Below are 15,724 nucleotides of genomic sequence, written 5' to 3'. Positions count from 1 at the left end.
AAACAAGTACGATGGCCTCAGTGTGCTCCCAGGGGGTGCAGGGAGACCTTGACGCCTGGAGCAGAGTGGTAGAAAAAGGAGCGAGGGAACCAAGAAGGTGAGAGAGGCCGTGTGGGCCGTATGATGTGGAGGACATAGGCTGTGGGTTGGGAAACGTCTGGAGGGTTTTAGAAGCAAAGATTGAATATTGCTTGGTGTATTCGTTTTCTACTGCTGCATAACAATATGACACCCCTCCCCAGGGAGCAAGTGGAGCAGGGTTTATATAGTCAGAGCCCCAGCACTGCTTAGCTGGGTCTTGTACTTTGAGCCTCACTGGTTGCAGACAGGGTGTACCAGGGGCTGGGTTCCCAGGTCCTGGCTCACGGGGAAGGGTCTGCTTCCCTGCTGGCATGGCTCCTGGCAGCACTCTGCTTTGTGGTCGCAGGCCTGAGAGCTTCCGGGGTTTTGTCGTTGTTTCTCTTGCTGTCGGTCTTAGACCTCTCAGCTTCTGAGGGTTTCCACCATAGCTGTTGCTTGCTTGCAACCAGCAAGGCGGAGTCGCTCCTGCAGATAGCGCAGCATGATGTGGTGAACTTACATACCTATACCCTTTTCCTATTCTGTTGGTTAGTAGGCAACCCCAGGTCCTGCCTGCGTTCCAAAAGGGCCAGGCCCATGGTGGCTCAGCAGCTCAGACTGCCTCTCTTCAGACAGCGCGGGCCATGCACCCTTCACAGCTGGGCAGGGAGGGGTTATGAAAAGGGAAAGTCAAGGAAAGTAGACTGACTGCTCCAGGAGAGACGACGGTTACACGGATACACGGATTGTAAGTAAGCACGAAAGAGGTAGCTGAGTTTTTGAGACTTTTTAAAAAAGATTTATTTTCTTATTTGAAAGAGATTTTTACAGAGAGAAGAGAAAGAAGTCTTCCATCCATGCCAGCCCTGTTATATTTTATTTTTTTAAAAGATTTATTTATCTTGGGGTCAGGCACGCAGAGCGGAACTCACTTCATTGGCCAATCTTGGCTGATGAGCGGAGGAAGCAGCCCTTCACCCTCCTCAGCCACTTTTAAGCAGCCATCTTTATTCCACTGGCTGCCCGCCAATGAGCTCTAGGGACTTGGGGGTGATGAAATATTGCCTAGGGACATCCATGAATACAGACTCCATATGTGAAAGTGAGGAATGAATCCTGAGGGACACCTAGCAACAGGGCCAATGTACTGGTTGGTAAGTGAGGGGACAAAGACCTAGCGGTGTGGAGGAAAAGACTGGAGATCTGTATGGGTCAGACTGATCCATCAGCCCACATGGGAGTCCTGAGATGGGCTTGTTAGCACGAAAGCTATGGCTGGAGCCCCTAGCAGACCTAGATCCAAGTACCTGATTGAGTGTTGGAACAGGGGACAGATCACTTTAGGCAGGGCCAGGACACTAACCAGCACACAAGAGAACCAGGCCCAGGGGTAGATGCTGTGAGGGATAAGTGGGTCCAACTCTATGCAAATACAAGTCCCACTGGTGAGCTCAAGAGTTGGGGTAGTGACTGGCTGAACTAGGAGTGAACATGGGACTTGGCAACACTCATGGATACTGGGGCTGAGAATAAGTTGGGTAGGTCCAAGCTGCTGCACCTGCATGTGCATCCTAAAAAGGGTGTAGGGTGGGCCGGCCCACAACATCCAGCAGCTCATACAAAGGCCAAGATAGAGGGGCAGGCTATGCTGGGCAAGGGCCTAGCACCTGCTGGAGCATGTGAGATCTGGGTCTGGGAGTGGGCTGAGTGGGGAAACTGGGAGACTCCTCTACTGGGCCATAGCTCCCACTGGTGAGCATATGTTCTAGACCTAGGGGTCAGGCAAGCTGGGCAAGGCAGCCCCACCTGTTGGCAAATGTGTGGGTTGGTTTTGGAAGGGGCAGACAGGGCAGGGCCGAGCAGTTCTTAGCCCACTGGCAAGTGCAGAAACCAGGCTCAAGTGCAGGTCATGTCAGGCTAGAGTATCACACCTACTGGCTCACATGAGCTATGGATGGGAACAGACTGAGCAGGGCCAGGTTGCAGCACCTGCCAGCAAGAGTTGGGACTGGGCGCTTGCTAGGTCAAGCCAGGCTACAGCATCCGAAGGCAAAGGCTAAGATGGATGGGGGGCTATGCCAGGCTGGGTCAGAGCAACCACTGGCAAGCATGAAAAATGTGGAGGGGAGCAGGCCTGCCTGGGGAGCAAAGGGGATGCCTTGACCGGGTTGTGATCCCCATTGGAGATAGCAAGGGCCAGGGTGGGGACTACGGTCTGGTCTGTATATAGCTACAGAATCCCTCGGCCTGTGTGAGGGCTGGATATGGGATGTGCCAGACAGGGCTAGAATCCAGCACCCACTGGTACTCGTGAGAACCAGGGTAGGTATAGGACAGGCTAGGCCAGGTCTCTGTCCCTGCTGAGCCCTGTGTGAGCTGTGTCTGGGTATGGAGCAGGCTTGGCTGGGCTGTAGCACCCAACAACAAGAACTGGATTGGGTGAGGGCCGGTGAGGAAAGGCCACTGTTCCTGCTAGGACAGGAGGTGGATTAAGTAGGGCTGGCCCATGGACGCACCGGTGTGTGCAAGATCTGGTACTGGCACTGGGAGAGAACTGGATGGAAGAGCCAGGGGAACTCCTCTGCTGGACACGCTCCCTGAAGGTGAGTGCAAGAACCAAGACTGAGAGCAGCCCAAACCAGGTCAAAATATCGTACCCGCTGGCATATACTTGGTATAAGTTGGAGGCAGGCCAGACTGGGTCAGTCCATATCACCAACTGGCAAATCCGAGTGCCAGAACGGACTGTGGGTTAGACTGGGTCAGGGAACAATACCAGCCAGTTCACATGAGGGCCCAGAAAGGGGCTGGCAGAGCTGGGCCAGGCTGTAGCACCCATTGGCAAATGCCAAGGTGAAGAGGCTGTGCCAGACTGGGCCACAGCACTCAATCAGCACATGTGAAACACGGAGGGTGGTGGGGATGGCCCCAGGGAGGGAGCCACAAAGGCCCCCTTGGTGGGCCACTACTCCCACTGGTGAGCATGAGAGCTGGAATGGGGGCAGAGTAGGCCGGGCACGGCCACATCCGATGGCCTACATAGGAGCTGATCAGGAAAAAGCCAGGCTGGGTTGACTATACCCTCTGGTACATGCATAAGTTAGGGTCAGTGTGGATTGATTGGACTTTGCCACAGCATCAGCTGGCAGATGTTGGCACAGGGGCTAAATACTATCAGGTGCAGGAATGGCCTAGACAGATGGTGGCACCCACTGGCACCAGTGGGGATTGGATAGTGGGGATGGTTGGGACAAACTGGGCTTCAGTGCCCATCAACATGTACGAGAGCTGAATGGGATGTGGGACAGACGGGACCAGTCTGCTGTACATACTGACAAACACAGGAACCATGGTAGGGGTGGGCCTGGTTGGGGTTTTGTGGGTCGCTCCAACTAGACTGGAGATCCCACTGGTTTATGTGAAGGCCAAGTATGTAGTGGGCCCATCAGTGTGTGCATAGCCTGATTTGGGTGACAGACAGTGCCAGACCCTTTATTGGTAAATACAAGAATCAGATCTAGGATGGCCTTAGGTGAGGTTTCTTGGGTGATTCCCTACCAACTGAACTGTTAGGCTCAAAACCCTAACCTTGCAGAGAATTGCAGGTTCCATGGGCTGCAAGGGATTGGATGTATCAGAGCTGGGCCTCCTCAGTGGCTCAGCTGGAGCCGAGGACAGCATATCCAAATGCACATGGAGGATATGGCATTACATTGGAGCCTCCAGAGGACACCTGGTACCATGGCAGAGGACAGAGGACAGAGCAAATTGATCAACTGCCCCAGCCAATCATTGGCAGTGAAGATCTGGGCAGATGGAGACACTGAGGTGGACTATAGCAGCCAGTGGATTCGGGACAGATTTCATCGTGACTGTAGTGACAGGATTGCCAGCAATTCAGGACTGTTGAGCTATCAGAACCTCTTGAGAAATTTATGGTTTTGCGAATTTCTGTTTTTCTTCCTGTTGTTGATTCTGTATTGTGACTTTTAATTGAAGAGGGATGTGTGGTGACTGTGTAATGGAGACTATCATGTCCAGATGTGAGGATGCATTTCAGTATGCATCTCTACTTCCAGGTCAAAAATGGACTACTAATGAAACTGTTAGTTGGATCCTGACAGTGGGAGGCTGGACTCTGCCGTTGTGCATGCCCGCAATGATGAACATGTGACTGTTTATGAAGAGCTATGCTGTAGTAATAATATAGGGGAATCGGGGGGGAGGGCCAGTGGAAATAAAAATAAATAAATAAAATTTTAAAATAATAAAAAGCATTTCAAAAGATTTATTTATCTTTATTGGAAAGACAGATCTGATCTACAATCAGAGAAACAGAAAAAGATCTTCGTTCCACTGATTCACTCCTTATGTGGCTTCAAAAGCCAGAGCTGAGCTGATCAGAGGCCAGGAGCCAGGAGCCTTTTCCGGGTCTCCCACATAGGTGTGGGGTCCCAAGGCTTTGAGCCATCCTCTACTGCTCTGCTAGTCCACAAGCAGGGAGCTGGGTGGGAAGTGGTAGCTAAATCTGAAGAGGAACAACCAGGACGTGAAGTAGCACCCATAAGGGATGCCAGTGCTGCAGGCAGCAGCCCTGCCCTCTGTGCCACAACAGCAGTAGCACACATATATATATATATTTTTTTTTTTGTTTTGGGTATTGATGGAGCCATCTAAAATCTTGGTGGTTTAATATTGTAATACCTTTAAATGGTATCCACACTTAACTGTAGAATGTATTCTGAGGTAGTTTTCTAAGCAAATGGTGTCAGGAAGAGAAAAAATGCAGTGTAGATTTTCCTTGCCCTTTGGCAGTGGAAGGATTGCTGCTGACGCACGACCGTGGGCCCTTCACGAAGGAGCTGGCATTGCGGGCCCTGGGGAGCAAGATCACAAAGACTGTGGCAGCACAGAAAGGCTTGGTGTGTTTACAGGAAAGAGGCCAAGTATGGATTCCTGAAGACAAGTGCCAGAATCCAACAGACTTCCTCGTGGGAAGTGCATTCTTTCTCAGAAACATTGTTTTAGTATTAAATATTGGATTACAGCCTTTCTCTTGGAACCGTAGCAGATTTGTAGTATTTTTGAAATTTCTCTAGTTATTTTTGTTCATACTAGAATGCACCATCAGTATCTTTAAATCTACTAAGGAACTCTTTGAGGCTAAATATTTGTCCCTTTCAGGATATCTGAGCTATTTTCCACCTCATTTTCTTTTTCTTCTTTTTCTTTTTTCCACCTCATTTTCGATGGCATCAAGCTTATGAGGCTTTCATGCCTTTTACCTGATGGCACTTTTTCTGCTTTCAACTCATTTCATGGAGTAGAAAACACAAACTATAATAAATGGTCACAGAGCTTTTAAAGCCACAACACCGTTTCTGTGAATTCTTGCTGTAAGTCCCAGTGTAAGTAAAAGGTGAAGGGGCGCTGATTTGTTTGAAATTCTGCCCCTTTGGGTTTCCCTTGCAGGAAATCTGCCCTACGAATGTGAGGCAGGGTGAGTTGCATCACTGAGCAGTGATGCCGTGCAGCCAGGCAGACGTTCCTGGCGCATGGCAGGTGCCAGCCATCAGCTAACTGCTGTGGTTTTTCTCATCCAGCTTGGACAATAAAGTAAGGATAGAGAAAAAGCCAGAGGCCAGTTAACAGAGTGACCACAGCCACTCAGCTGCCACAAGCACGGGGGAGTGCCCTCACTGACGTCCCCAGCTGTACTTAGGGGCTTACTAATCTGCCTTCAGGGACTGGCGCGATGGCTCAGTGGGCTAATCCTCCCCCTGCAAGCATCTGATGGATACGGGTGCTGGGTTCATATTCCAGCTGCTCTGATTCCCATCTAGTTTTATGTTTATGGTCTGGGAAAACAGTAGACGATGGCCCCAGTCCTTGGGAACCTATATCCGCGTGGGAAACCCAGAGGCAGCTCTGGGATCTTGGCTTTACATCTTGGCCAATTGGAAAGTGAACCAGTGGATAGAAGATCTTTTCTCTCTGTCTCTCCTTCTCTCTGTAAACCTGATCTGCCTTCCCAATAAAGACAAGTAATTCTTTTAAAAATAATGACCTGTCTTCATCAACAGAGAAGGCCCTACAAGCACATGTTTGAGAACATTGGCCTGTGTTCTTGGGGACTATTAAAATCAGGAAATGTGACTTAGTGCTTCTCCTCTGGGTAGCTCCATCCTAGGTTCTGGGACACTTGGCGTCAAAGAGGAGGGGTGGGGGTAGGAAGGTAGCCACAGACACAGGGACTGTGGAAAGGGCACCATGAGGATGGCAGGGGCTGGGGGAGAACGGGACAGAAACCTGGCAACATAGCAAACAAGTGTGTGTGTATTTCTCAGTACATTGATACAGTGAACTAGATTGAGTCAGCAATGCTTTTGAGGTGAGGTTAATGATTCTACAACAGAAACACAAAACACTTATCTTTAAAGGAATTTCATGGCACACCTACTCAGACTGCTAACATGAAAAGTAATGACAGCACGCGCGTAGCCCATTTTCCCCAAAGCCAATCCCAGAAGGTGACGGTCTAGATAGGACAGTGTGAGCGGTACCCTCACGGAACTGGAGGACAGTGGGTGGCAGGGCAAGGTCGGGCTGAGCTGCACAAGGATGGAGGACCTGGTGGCAGTAGATCAGTGACCCCAGGATCTCTGGTTAAAGACAGTCTGACTGCGTCCCGGTACACACGCATGCCCACTCTTGTGCCCCTCATGTGGCCTTGGTGAGGTCTGCATGTGGCATGTGATCTGTGGAGTATACCATGCAGCGTCCTGGCTTGGTGTCACCACCGGAGGGCGCTGTGCAAGCGGCACCGAGCTCTCCTCTGTGGGATCTTTGTGCTTCCTGTCAGTATCATTACCTCAAAATAGTGTAACAACTGCAGCCGACAGACCATTTGATGGAGCTACTGGACTTTCCTCTGAGCTGTGACATAGCCGGCAGTGTCGCTGGGACCCTCGGGATGGTCCTGACAGCAGGAAGAGGTAGCAGGTCATCTGTTTTGCAGGCGCTGTTGCAAGAAAGGGATTAAGAACAACCACTTGTTTTTAAAATTGAAGCTGCATTTTAAGGTTCTTTCTCGTTTGTTGTGCACATCATTAAAGAAGGTGCTCAGGTCTGCAGTGCTGTTCATTTCATGCTGCACATCTCTCCACAGGGTGAATTTGTAAACGAATATGTTGGTGAATTAATTGATGAAGAAGAATGCAGACTGCGCATCAAACGAGCGCATGAGAACAGCGTAACTAATTTTTATATGTTAACTGTTACCAAGGTAAAATTGCTTTTTTTTTTTTTATTCTAGTGTCGCGGGTTTAGTTTCTTTTAACTTGATTTTTCTTTGTCAGGCACATTAGAATGATTTGTAGCAGGCACTGTGCTTGCCCGCTGTCATGCACTTCTGATGATGCCCAAGCAGCGATTTCCTGAGGCCTCACACGTGTCGCGTGCGATGGCTGAACGAAGGGATAGCCTGGCTCCTTGGTCACTGAAAGACCGGGGCTGGAGTCTGTCATTCTGTTACTAATGGCCACTAACGTGTGACTTGCCAAAAGCTCTGGTTTGTTCTGTGTGCTGAGGCTTAAATAAATAATGAAGAATAATGAAGAAGGAGTTAGCATAATGAGCGATGTTCTAAGAGACGGGGCAGTGCGCTGCCGACTCAGCCGAGGACCGGGCGCACCAGTGTGACGCGCCCGCGGCTTCCGTAACTTCACCATCGTTTCAACAGCTCTCTGATTGAAAGGAGGAGAAACGGGGGCCCAGACACATGATTTGCTGCATGCCTGGAGGTGGTTTTAAGAGCCAAGAGGGAGCCCCGTGTTCCCCAGTAGCGGCTTTCTCAAACTGGGAGGCAGCACCCTCCCATTGATGAAGTGCTTCCTGAAAATGCATTGCTGGCTTCCAGGATGGCTGGATCTGGCTGGCAGGCCTGGCCTCACGGGGCGCCCGTGCCCTGGAGCCCATGCGGAGCAGGACTCGTGTCTGGGCACCTGGGCGGTCAGCTCTTCTCTGTTTATTGAAGTTTGATGGCAGTAAGAATGGACTAGGTGGTCCCGGAGCTGTGTTCCCCAGCCTCTCCTCAGTAGTTCCCACCCCTCCTGATGCGCTGCCCGTCCTCCAGCTAGTTGCCCTGCTTGCTCAGAGCAGGCAGACTGCCCTCCCACTCCCGACTGGGTATCTCAGCTTGGTGCTCTAGCCAGGAAATATCAGCCTTGACCCCGAGGCCTGTTCACCTTCCAAAAGCAGAGCCCGGCCTCACCCTGGGGGCTTTGGCCACGCTGGTCATCCAAGGCCACGGCCAGCCTCCAGGCAGCACACAGGGGCGCCTGTTGATTGCTGTCCGTCGCACGCCAGCTGGCAGCACCTACAGCCCGGCGTGAGGTGGAGGTGGCTGAGGGGGCTTGCATCCCTCCCGCGGCCACAGCACCCTTCTTTCCATTCTCTCCAAAGGATCGCATCATTGACGCTGGCCCCAAAGGCAATTACTCTCGTTTTATGAACCACAGCTGTAATCCAAACTGCGAAACACAGAAGTGGACGGTGAACGGGGATGTCCGTGTGGGACTGTTTGCCCTCTGCGATATTCCTGCAGGTAAGCGGGTGCCCATTTCCCCGGGGCCCCTCCCCAGCAAGGAAGCTGTCCTGCGAGGGCAGGGAAGCCCTCAGGGGCTCGGCGCCCGGTCTTGGCTCACAGGAGAGCGCGTGTTAGGTGTGGAGTTGAGTATGTGCCGGGGAGAGGTGAAAAGCTCTGTCCTCCGAAGAGAGAGGCGGGCGAGGCTGCGCGCAGGGTCCTCCGGCTCGCCGCGGGCTGCGTCAGGCTGACCGTCCCACTGTGCTGGCTGTCGTCACTAGCCTGTACGAACCTCAGCTGGTTTCTCGGCTTTTTAATTTTTTTTTTTTTTTTTTGCTCTGGCTTTGACTTGGACAGTTCCTGCTGCACTGAGTCAGCCCGCAAGCCGGAGCTATTGCTGTCTTCCCTCACAGCGACATCTGGCTTCTCCATCCTCGTTTATGCTTTAAAAAAAAAAAAAATGGGGCGGGGATTGAGAAGGGAAATGTGGCCAAAACAGACTTCCACTCTGTTTCTAGAACCCACCGTGGATTGTTCTAGCTCAGCTCCACAAACAGGTGTGGGAGCCCTGGCTCTTTAGCGAATATAGGATATTGCGTGAGGAGGATACGAGGCATTGATTACTACAGCTAACACTGTCACAACTCTGTGGTCACTGGGTTATGGTTGGTGCGCTGAGGGACTCACCCACAGGCTTTAGAATAAAGTGAAGAGGGCCCGATGCGGTAGCCTAGCAGTTGAAGTCTTTGCCTTGAACGTGCCAGGATCCCGTATGGGTGCCAGTTGTGATCCTGGCAGCCCCAAGTCCCATCCAGCTCCCTGCTTGTGGCCTGGGAAAGCAGTCAAGGATGGCCCAAAGCCTTGAGACCCATCACCCACGTGGGAGACCTGGAAAAAGATCCAGGTTCCTGGCTTTGGATCAGCTCAGCTCCAGCCACTTGGGGAGTGAACTAGCAGATGGAAGATCTTCTCTGTGTATTTGGCTTTTCAATAAAAAAATAAAACAAATCTTTAAAAACAGAAATAAAGCAAAGAGAGAGCTAAGGGTGAGCTTCGTTTTCTGGAGCCTAGGGTGCCGTGTGTGGGTCCTTGGCACACTCTGGGAGTCCCTGGGGGGAGACGGGGGTTCCTGCCGCAGCACCCCGTTGTCTCCACGCGGGGTTTGGTCGTGTTTTCTCCCTGTCACTGGTTTCAGGGAGAAGTCTTCCTCTAGAATTATGTCTCCCACACCGACCAGGTGTCTCTCTGGTTCTAGGAATGGAGCTGACCTTTAATTACAACCTGGACTGTCTGGGCAACGGCAGGACGGAGTGCCACTGCGGGGCTGCCAACTGCAGCGGCTTCCTCGGGGTGCGGCCCAAGGTCAGTGTGCTGCCGGGCGGGCTGCAGTTGAGCCCGAGCTCAGCCAAAGGCTCTTTAAGGAAACCTTTAAGTTGGGCGGTACGCTAAGAACCTCTGAATGCCAGGTGCTTTAAAATAGTGAATTTTGTCCTGTAGCAGTTACGCCCCCAGGTTGCCTTAGCAGCAAATAGGTTCAAGTTGCTTGAGCTTGCCACCACCTTCCCAGTCAAAAATGAGAAAAAGAAAGCCCCGCTCCCCATCAGCGGGGAGCGCGAAGCAAGCCTGCTTTCCCGCGGCACTTTGAGGGGCGAGGCCTCCTGGCCCCCCTCAGCATGCATCCCTCCCGGGGCGGGGAGCGTGGGGGGCTGCTGGTCCACGTCCGGCTTCACCTGCTGCCGCTGGTCTCTCTCTCTCTGCCAGTCGGCCTGTGCGTCAACAGCTGAGGAGAAGGCCAGGAATGCCAAGCTAAAGCCCAAGAGGCGGAAGCCCAAAGCAGAACCAAAGCAGGCGCATGAAGATTACTGTTTTCAGTGTGGAGACGGGGGAGAGCTGGTCATGTGTGACAAAAAAGACTGTCCCAAAGCGTACCACCTCCTATGCCTTAACCTGACACAGCCGCCCTACGGTAAGGCGGGGCCGGGGCTCAGCCCTCTCCCACGCGTGTTTCGGTGGGTCGGTCTGCCCAGAGCGCTGGGGTCTGGGCGGGCGGGCGGCATCCTCACCTTGCCCACACCCAGAGTGGAGAGTGGGCTGCATTGCCATCCGAGCCTTGGTTTACGCGTTCGGGCGGGTTGCAGGCAGGCAGGCAGGCACTAACTCAGGCCCTTGTCCCTCCACCAGGAAAGTGGGAGTGCCCGTGGCATCAGTGCGACGTGTGCGGGGGCGCCGCCACCTCCTTCTGCGAGTTCTGCCCGCACTCCTTCTGTAAGGAGCACGGCCAGGGGGCCCTGGTGCCGTCAGCCCTGGAAGGCCGCCTCTGCTGCTCCGAGCACGAGCCCGGGGCGCCCGTGTCCGAGGAGTGCTGGGGCAAGATGAAGTGCAGGCGGGAGTCGCAGGAGCAGGTGGAAGAAGCCAGAGAATGAGCGCCCGGTGACGGCGGTGCCAGCCAGGCCCGGGCGCTGCGGAGCCCCAGAGCCACAGCAGCGCTCTGCAGCCCCGGAGCCGGCTCCGCAGGCAGGAGCGGGCGGGTCTCCTTGCTGGTCCTCGGGGTGGGTTGGGGGGATTCTGTGGAGGGTGAAGTTCCCTGGGTTTCTTGGTTTTGTTTTTGTTTTTCCTCGCCTTTTGTTGTGCTTCAAGGCCCCTACAGTTGGGGAAAAAAAAGAGAGGTGTCTTCACTTTTTAAACTAAGAACAAAGAGGAAAGGGTGTCTTGTGAATGAGATGAATTGCAGGTCAAAGACGCGTCGTTCCTTGATTGTATAAAGCAAAAGTAGCCACCTTCCTTTTATTTATTTTCATCTTTAGGACCTCGAAAAGTGTAGTGCAAATAGTCTAACCAGTGTATGTGTGTGTGCGTTTTCGGTAGGCGGCAGAGCGCCCCAGGACCAGTGTGCTAACCTCTATATACCTCTTACTCAACGGGAGCTAGACTAACTTCCACTTCCTCGCCAGTGGTGCAGTCCCAGACAAGGGCTCTGGGGGAGGCTTCAGTCCCGGGGGTCCTGGGACGCGGGACCCCAAAAGGCATCTGTGCGTGTTCTGACCCAGAGGAGCCGCAGGTGCTGACTGCGCATGTGCTCACAGCGTGTTCACGCGGATGTGAGCGTGGAGCTAGAGCGGTCGGTGTGTCATGCGAACCCCCAGAAAGGACAGCCAAAGGGAGCGCACACAGGGCCCCGGCCACGTGGTGCCAGTCTGACCCAGAGCGGGGGCGGGCGTGTTCCCGTGCCTTTCCCTCCAGAGGAAGCATTTCCTCTGTGGACCGACCATTTTCCTGGGAAAACCACGCATGCAAACCGGTTCTGCATCTTTCTAGCTGGGCTCCATCCTGCAGGTGTGTCAGGTAACAACTGGTACCTTCCCCAGTAGGAAGAGCCATCCAAACCCTGTCACCTTAGAGAGTGAGCCGCGATGGTGCCATGCCGCTGGAACCTTTGGAGTGGTTGGTGCAGGAGATGGGCCCACAGAACTCAGCCTCGCGCTGCTGCCTGCCTGTCTGCCTGCCTGCCCGTGCAGGCAGCTGGTAGGGGACGCCAGGCGCTGCTGTGCCAGCACGGGACCCTGCGCACTCTAGCCAGGCCCTCTGCCTCCGGCCCTCCCTGGCCGACCAGCAAGGCAGGGCGCTGTGGTGCCTGTCCTCTGCCCCATGTGCACCTTCCTGTCTGCGACTCCTCTGCACAGAAGGGGGACGGCTGTGCCATGTCCCCCTCGTTTGTGCAAGTACACTCCCCTTACACAGCCTCCACAGCACCCCATCTGACTCCTTCACCCCTGCTCCTGAGCTGCCCTTGGCCAGCTCCCAGCACTTCCTCAGGAGGTGACTGCTGATGGGACACAGCCCCCCAGCAGGCAGAGGGGAAAGCCGCCCGCGCCCCGCACAGCCGACCGCCCCAGGGACAGGACGCCCCGCTCGCCAAAACACTAACCTTTGCTCTCGAGCAATTCTAGAGTCTGATGTCGTTTTGAAAACTAATTTAAGAAAATCTAGGTTTTATCATATTGAAATTTTATTTTCTATATATATACATAGATATATAGATATATATATACACACAAGATCCCTGTTTGGGTTTTTAAATGTACTAACATGAAGGTTTCCTTGACATTCCGCACGTGACTTGCTGAGACAGTATTCCCATGCAGTCTAACCTCGGGCTAAGTTTTGGACTTCGTGCTATTTACTATCTGAGAACTTTTCTATGGTGAGCCAGGGTACCTCCTGTACAGTGCAGATACCTTAGGGCTAAGCGTTTTTATAACAGAACTCTGCTATGTTCTGGGTTTTTTGTTTTTTAATTTTTTTTTTTTGACAACTAATTGAATCGTTCCACCACTTCAGAAACCTAAAGTAGCAAAACAAACAGCTGGTCGCAGCTCTGAGCCTTTGGTGATGTTCTTTAAGGGTCTAAAAAGTGGGTCCCGGTAACACCAGGGCCCTGCTGTGCTGCAGCAGCTGACTGTGGCTCGGCTTGGGGGATGGGGGCGCCCCGCTGCTCGCCCGGGCTCAGCTCCTGTCAGCCACCTTGTAATGTCCCAGTACACGGCAGCATGGAGAGGGGCGGCGCCCTCTGTAGCTGCAGCTCAATTCTTGGCAGGAATAAACAATCCCCAGGGTTTTGGACAGCAGCACAAAGCTCCAGCTGCTGGAGCAGTAGGCGCTGATGAGGAGGTCTTGGGGGCGCTGCCCAGGCCGTGTGCAGTGGAGGGCAGATGGGCTGGCTGCCCCGGGAACGCCAAGGCTGCAGAGTGGGAGCCGACGGCCAGCTGGCAGGTGTTAACTTGCCACTTCCCAAGTTCCCACTCTCAGCCTGGGGCCAGGGTGGACTGAGGTTTGCCTTCGCGGAAACATGCAGAATGCTGTGTTCCAGTCAGGGACGCATCAGGAAGGTGAAGCAAAGTACCTGGGGGTTACAGGGGCTAGGGGACATGGTCCCAGGTGCCAGCCACGGTCATGTCAGCTGTAACTAGAACACACCTGGGACCTGTCTGCCTTTCTGGCTCCGCTCAGTGCCCAGCTCCTTTACCTTCAAGGCAAGGGGCTGGCGGGGCCGACTGCCCGGAACGCCTTCCTTCAAGCCTAGGGCCAGCTCTGCTGTTTGCTCGTGAACAACCTGAAATAGTCATAATTAACAAGTTTCTGTTGTCTGGTGGGCCAGGGGACAGCTCTGCTTGGCCAGCTCGGCAGTGGACTGCCAAGCCAAGGCAAGCTGGAGCTGCAGCCATGTCCAAGTGTGGCGGGGAGGTGGGGGAGCAGGAGGAAGGGGGTGCTCTTGGCTAGGGGAGGGGGGACGCCCACAAGCCCCACAGACATAATGTCACTTTAGCACTGCTGCTGCCTCATCGCGTCCCGGTGGTGGATGTACTTGACAACCTGGAGATTTTTCCCTTTGCTTTCCCTCTCGACTTGAAATGGAGAGTAGAGTATTATGGGAGCCGGCAGTCCGGTCTCTGCCCCTCTTTTCCCTGAACTGAAGGCCACAAACCGCCTCCAGTCCAGCGAGTGCACTTGGGGACAGAAGACAGTGGCCACCTGCCCGACCTCTCCTGTGTGTGTCCCTCTGTCACACCCAACCCCGGCTGCCTCTGGCACTGCTTCTCTCCCTTGTTAATATACACCTGTTCAGAAAAAAAAAAAATGATTGCACTTATGCCACACTCCTGAAATGCTGAGTATAACCCTTGGGTCTCCACGACCCCATTTCCGTTGTGTTTCTTGTTTCCGTTGCTCAAGTGACAAGTCTGGGTGCTTGTGCCCCTGTGTGAAGTTTGGGGGGGTGGGAGGGGGGCAGCCAGAAGGCCCTGGTCTCTGGCAGACTGAGTGTCATAAACATGTATTTGAAAAAGGGACGACAGTCTCGTATTTCGTGCTTGGCCGTCTTAGGGGCCTGTTGCAGGTGCCCCGCAGCAGGCTGTGGCCGCGTGCCCCGGCTGGGCCGTTCCTGAGGCACTTCCTTGTCTTCAAAAGCGGCTGGATGGACCTTCCCTGTAGGGTCAGTGTTGTCAGTCCCGTTTCGTTCCATTCATCCTCTTCCTTCCCCCACGTTGAGGAAATCCTGTTGCCATTAACAACATGCATTGCTCCATGGTGATGGCGACCCATTGACCAGCGTCATCTTTTCGTGTCCAAGCGTGTGTGCATACCTGGACCGACGAGAAGCCCATCTTTCTCTCCCTGAGTGGCAGTGCCCAGCACTCATGGGCACCCCAACCCCATTTCCTGTCCCCCTGTTCTTTATGATGGTGACTTCTGTGTACTTTATGTGTAATCGACTTGGTAGAACCTCGGAATTCTGGCCTAAATCACTCGAGATGCGAGTCTACTAACCTGGCACCAACCCCGCTCACTGGGTGCCCGTGGCTAGAAGCTCTGACACTAAGGGGTTGGTCCGTGTCCGTTTCCCTGGGATGTCCCGCCAGGCGTGACTGTGCAGGCTTCGTGTTGCCGCGGGGAGTTCAAGGTCTGTACTGTGTGAGGGTTTCTGTTGCCTGGCTCCTGTCCCATTGCATAGCGTGACCCGTGTCAAGCCTGGTGACCGTGTACATAGATAGCCTACTGACCCGTCACAGTGTCCTTAGGAATGCTTGTACTATTTAAGCCCGTAATTGATGTGTGTGCTGGTAGGAACATACTTTTTGTACATTCTATTTGCTGAAACGTTGCCCTTTGTTTTCTTAATTTCACCCAATACTTTGGAACTCCAATGTGTTTTTTGCTTCCTTGACGATTAATTCGGAAAAGGTTTTTAATGACATTCCACCAATTTCAGATTTTGCTTGAGATTGACTTCAATAAATTGTCCTTGTATGTTCCAAGTTAAATACATTAACTTTGTCTTAATTTCTTGTTCCAACCCACTGGGCAAGGCGGGGAGCGGGGTCGGGACTTCGTTACTTCCTGGTGCAGCTGCGTGGCGGGGCGCTGGGGTGGCTGTGAGGCGGCAGCTGCAGGGTGCGGGGCATTGCTTAGCCCCCTTGGGTGGAGCGACCTGCGTGGCGGGGCGCTGGGGTGGCTGTGAGGCGGCAGCTGCAGGGTGCAGGGCACTGCTTAGCCCCCTTGGGTGGAGCGACCTGCGTGGCGGGG

At 53.4% G+C, this 15,724-nt stretch overlaps 1 protein-coding gene across 5 annotated transcripts in view; it reads left to right on the top strand.

Annotated features, from left to right (window-relative positions):
* Nucleotides 1-15,462, top strand: part of NSD3 (nuclear receptor binding SET domain protein 3) — a 132,678-nt gene extending 117,216 nt beyond the window's left edge. For all 5 annotated transcript variants that reach the window (XM_040970307.1, XM_040970308.1, XM_040970304.1 and 2 more), the window contains 5 exons: nucleotides 7,229-7,345; nucleotides 8,524-8,665; nucleotides 9,900-10,006; nucleotides 10,406-10,610; nucleotides 10,826-15,462. In XM_040970307.1, the coding sequence (XP_040826241.1) occupies nucleotides 7,229-7,345; nucleotides 8,524-8,665; nucleotides 9,900-10,006; nucleotides 10,406-10,610; nucleotides 10,826-11,067 (813 nt within the window). In that variant the 3' untranslated portion in view covers nucleotides 11,068-15,462. The remainder of the gene's footprint in view (nucleotides 1-7,228; nucleotides 7,346-8,523; nucleotides 8,666-9,899; nucleotides 10,007-10,405; nucleotides 10,611-10,825) is intronic.
* Nucleotides 15,463-15,724: the final 262 nt, after the last annotated feature.

Source organism: Ochotona curzoniae, unplaced genomic scaffold (assembly GCF_017591425.1).
Source record: "Ochotona curzoniae isolate NIBS_2020 unplaced genomic scaffold, NIBS_Ocur_1.0 contig_1976, whole genome shotgun sequence".
NCBI lineage: Eukaryota > Metazoa > Chordata > Mammalia > Lagomorpha > Ochotonidae > Ochotona > Ochotona curzoniae.
This window is presented reverse-complemented; position numbering and strand designations above follow the sequence as displayed.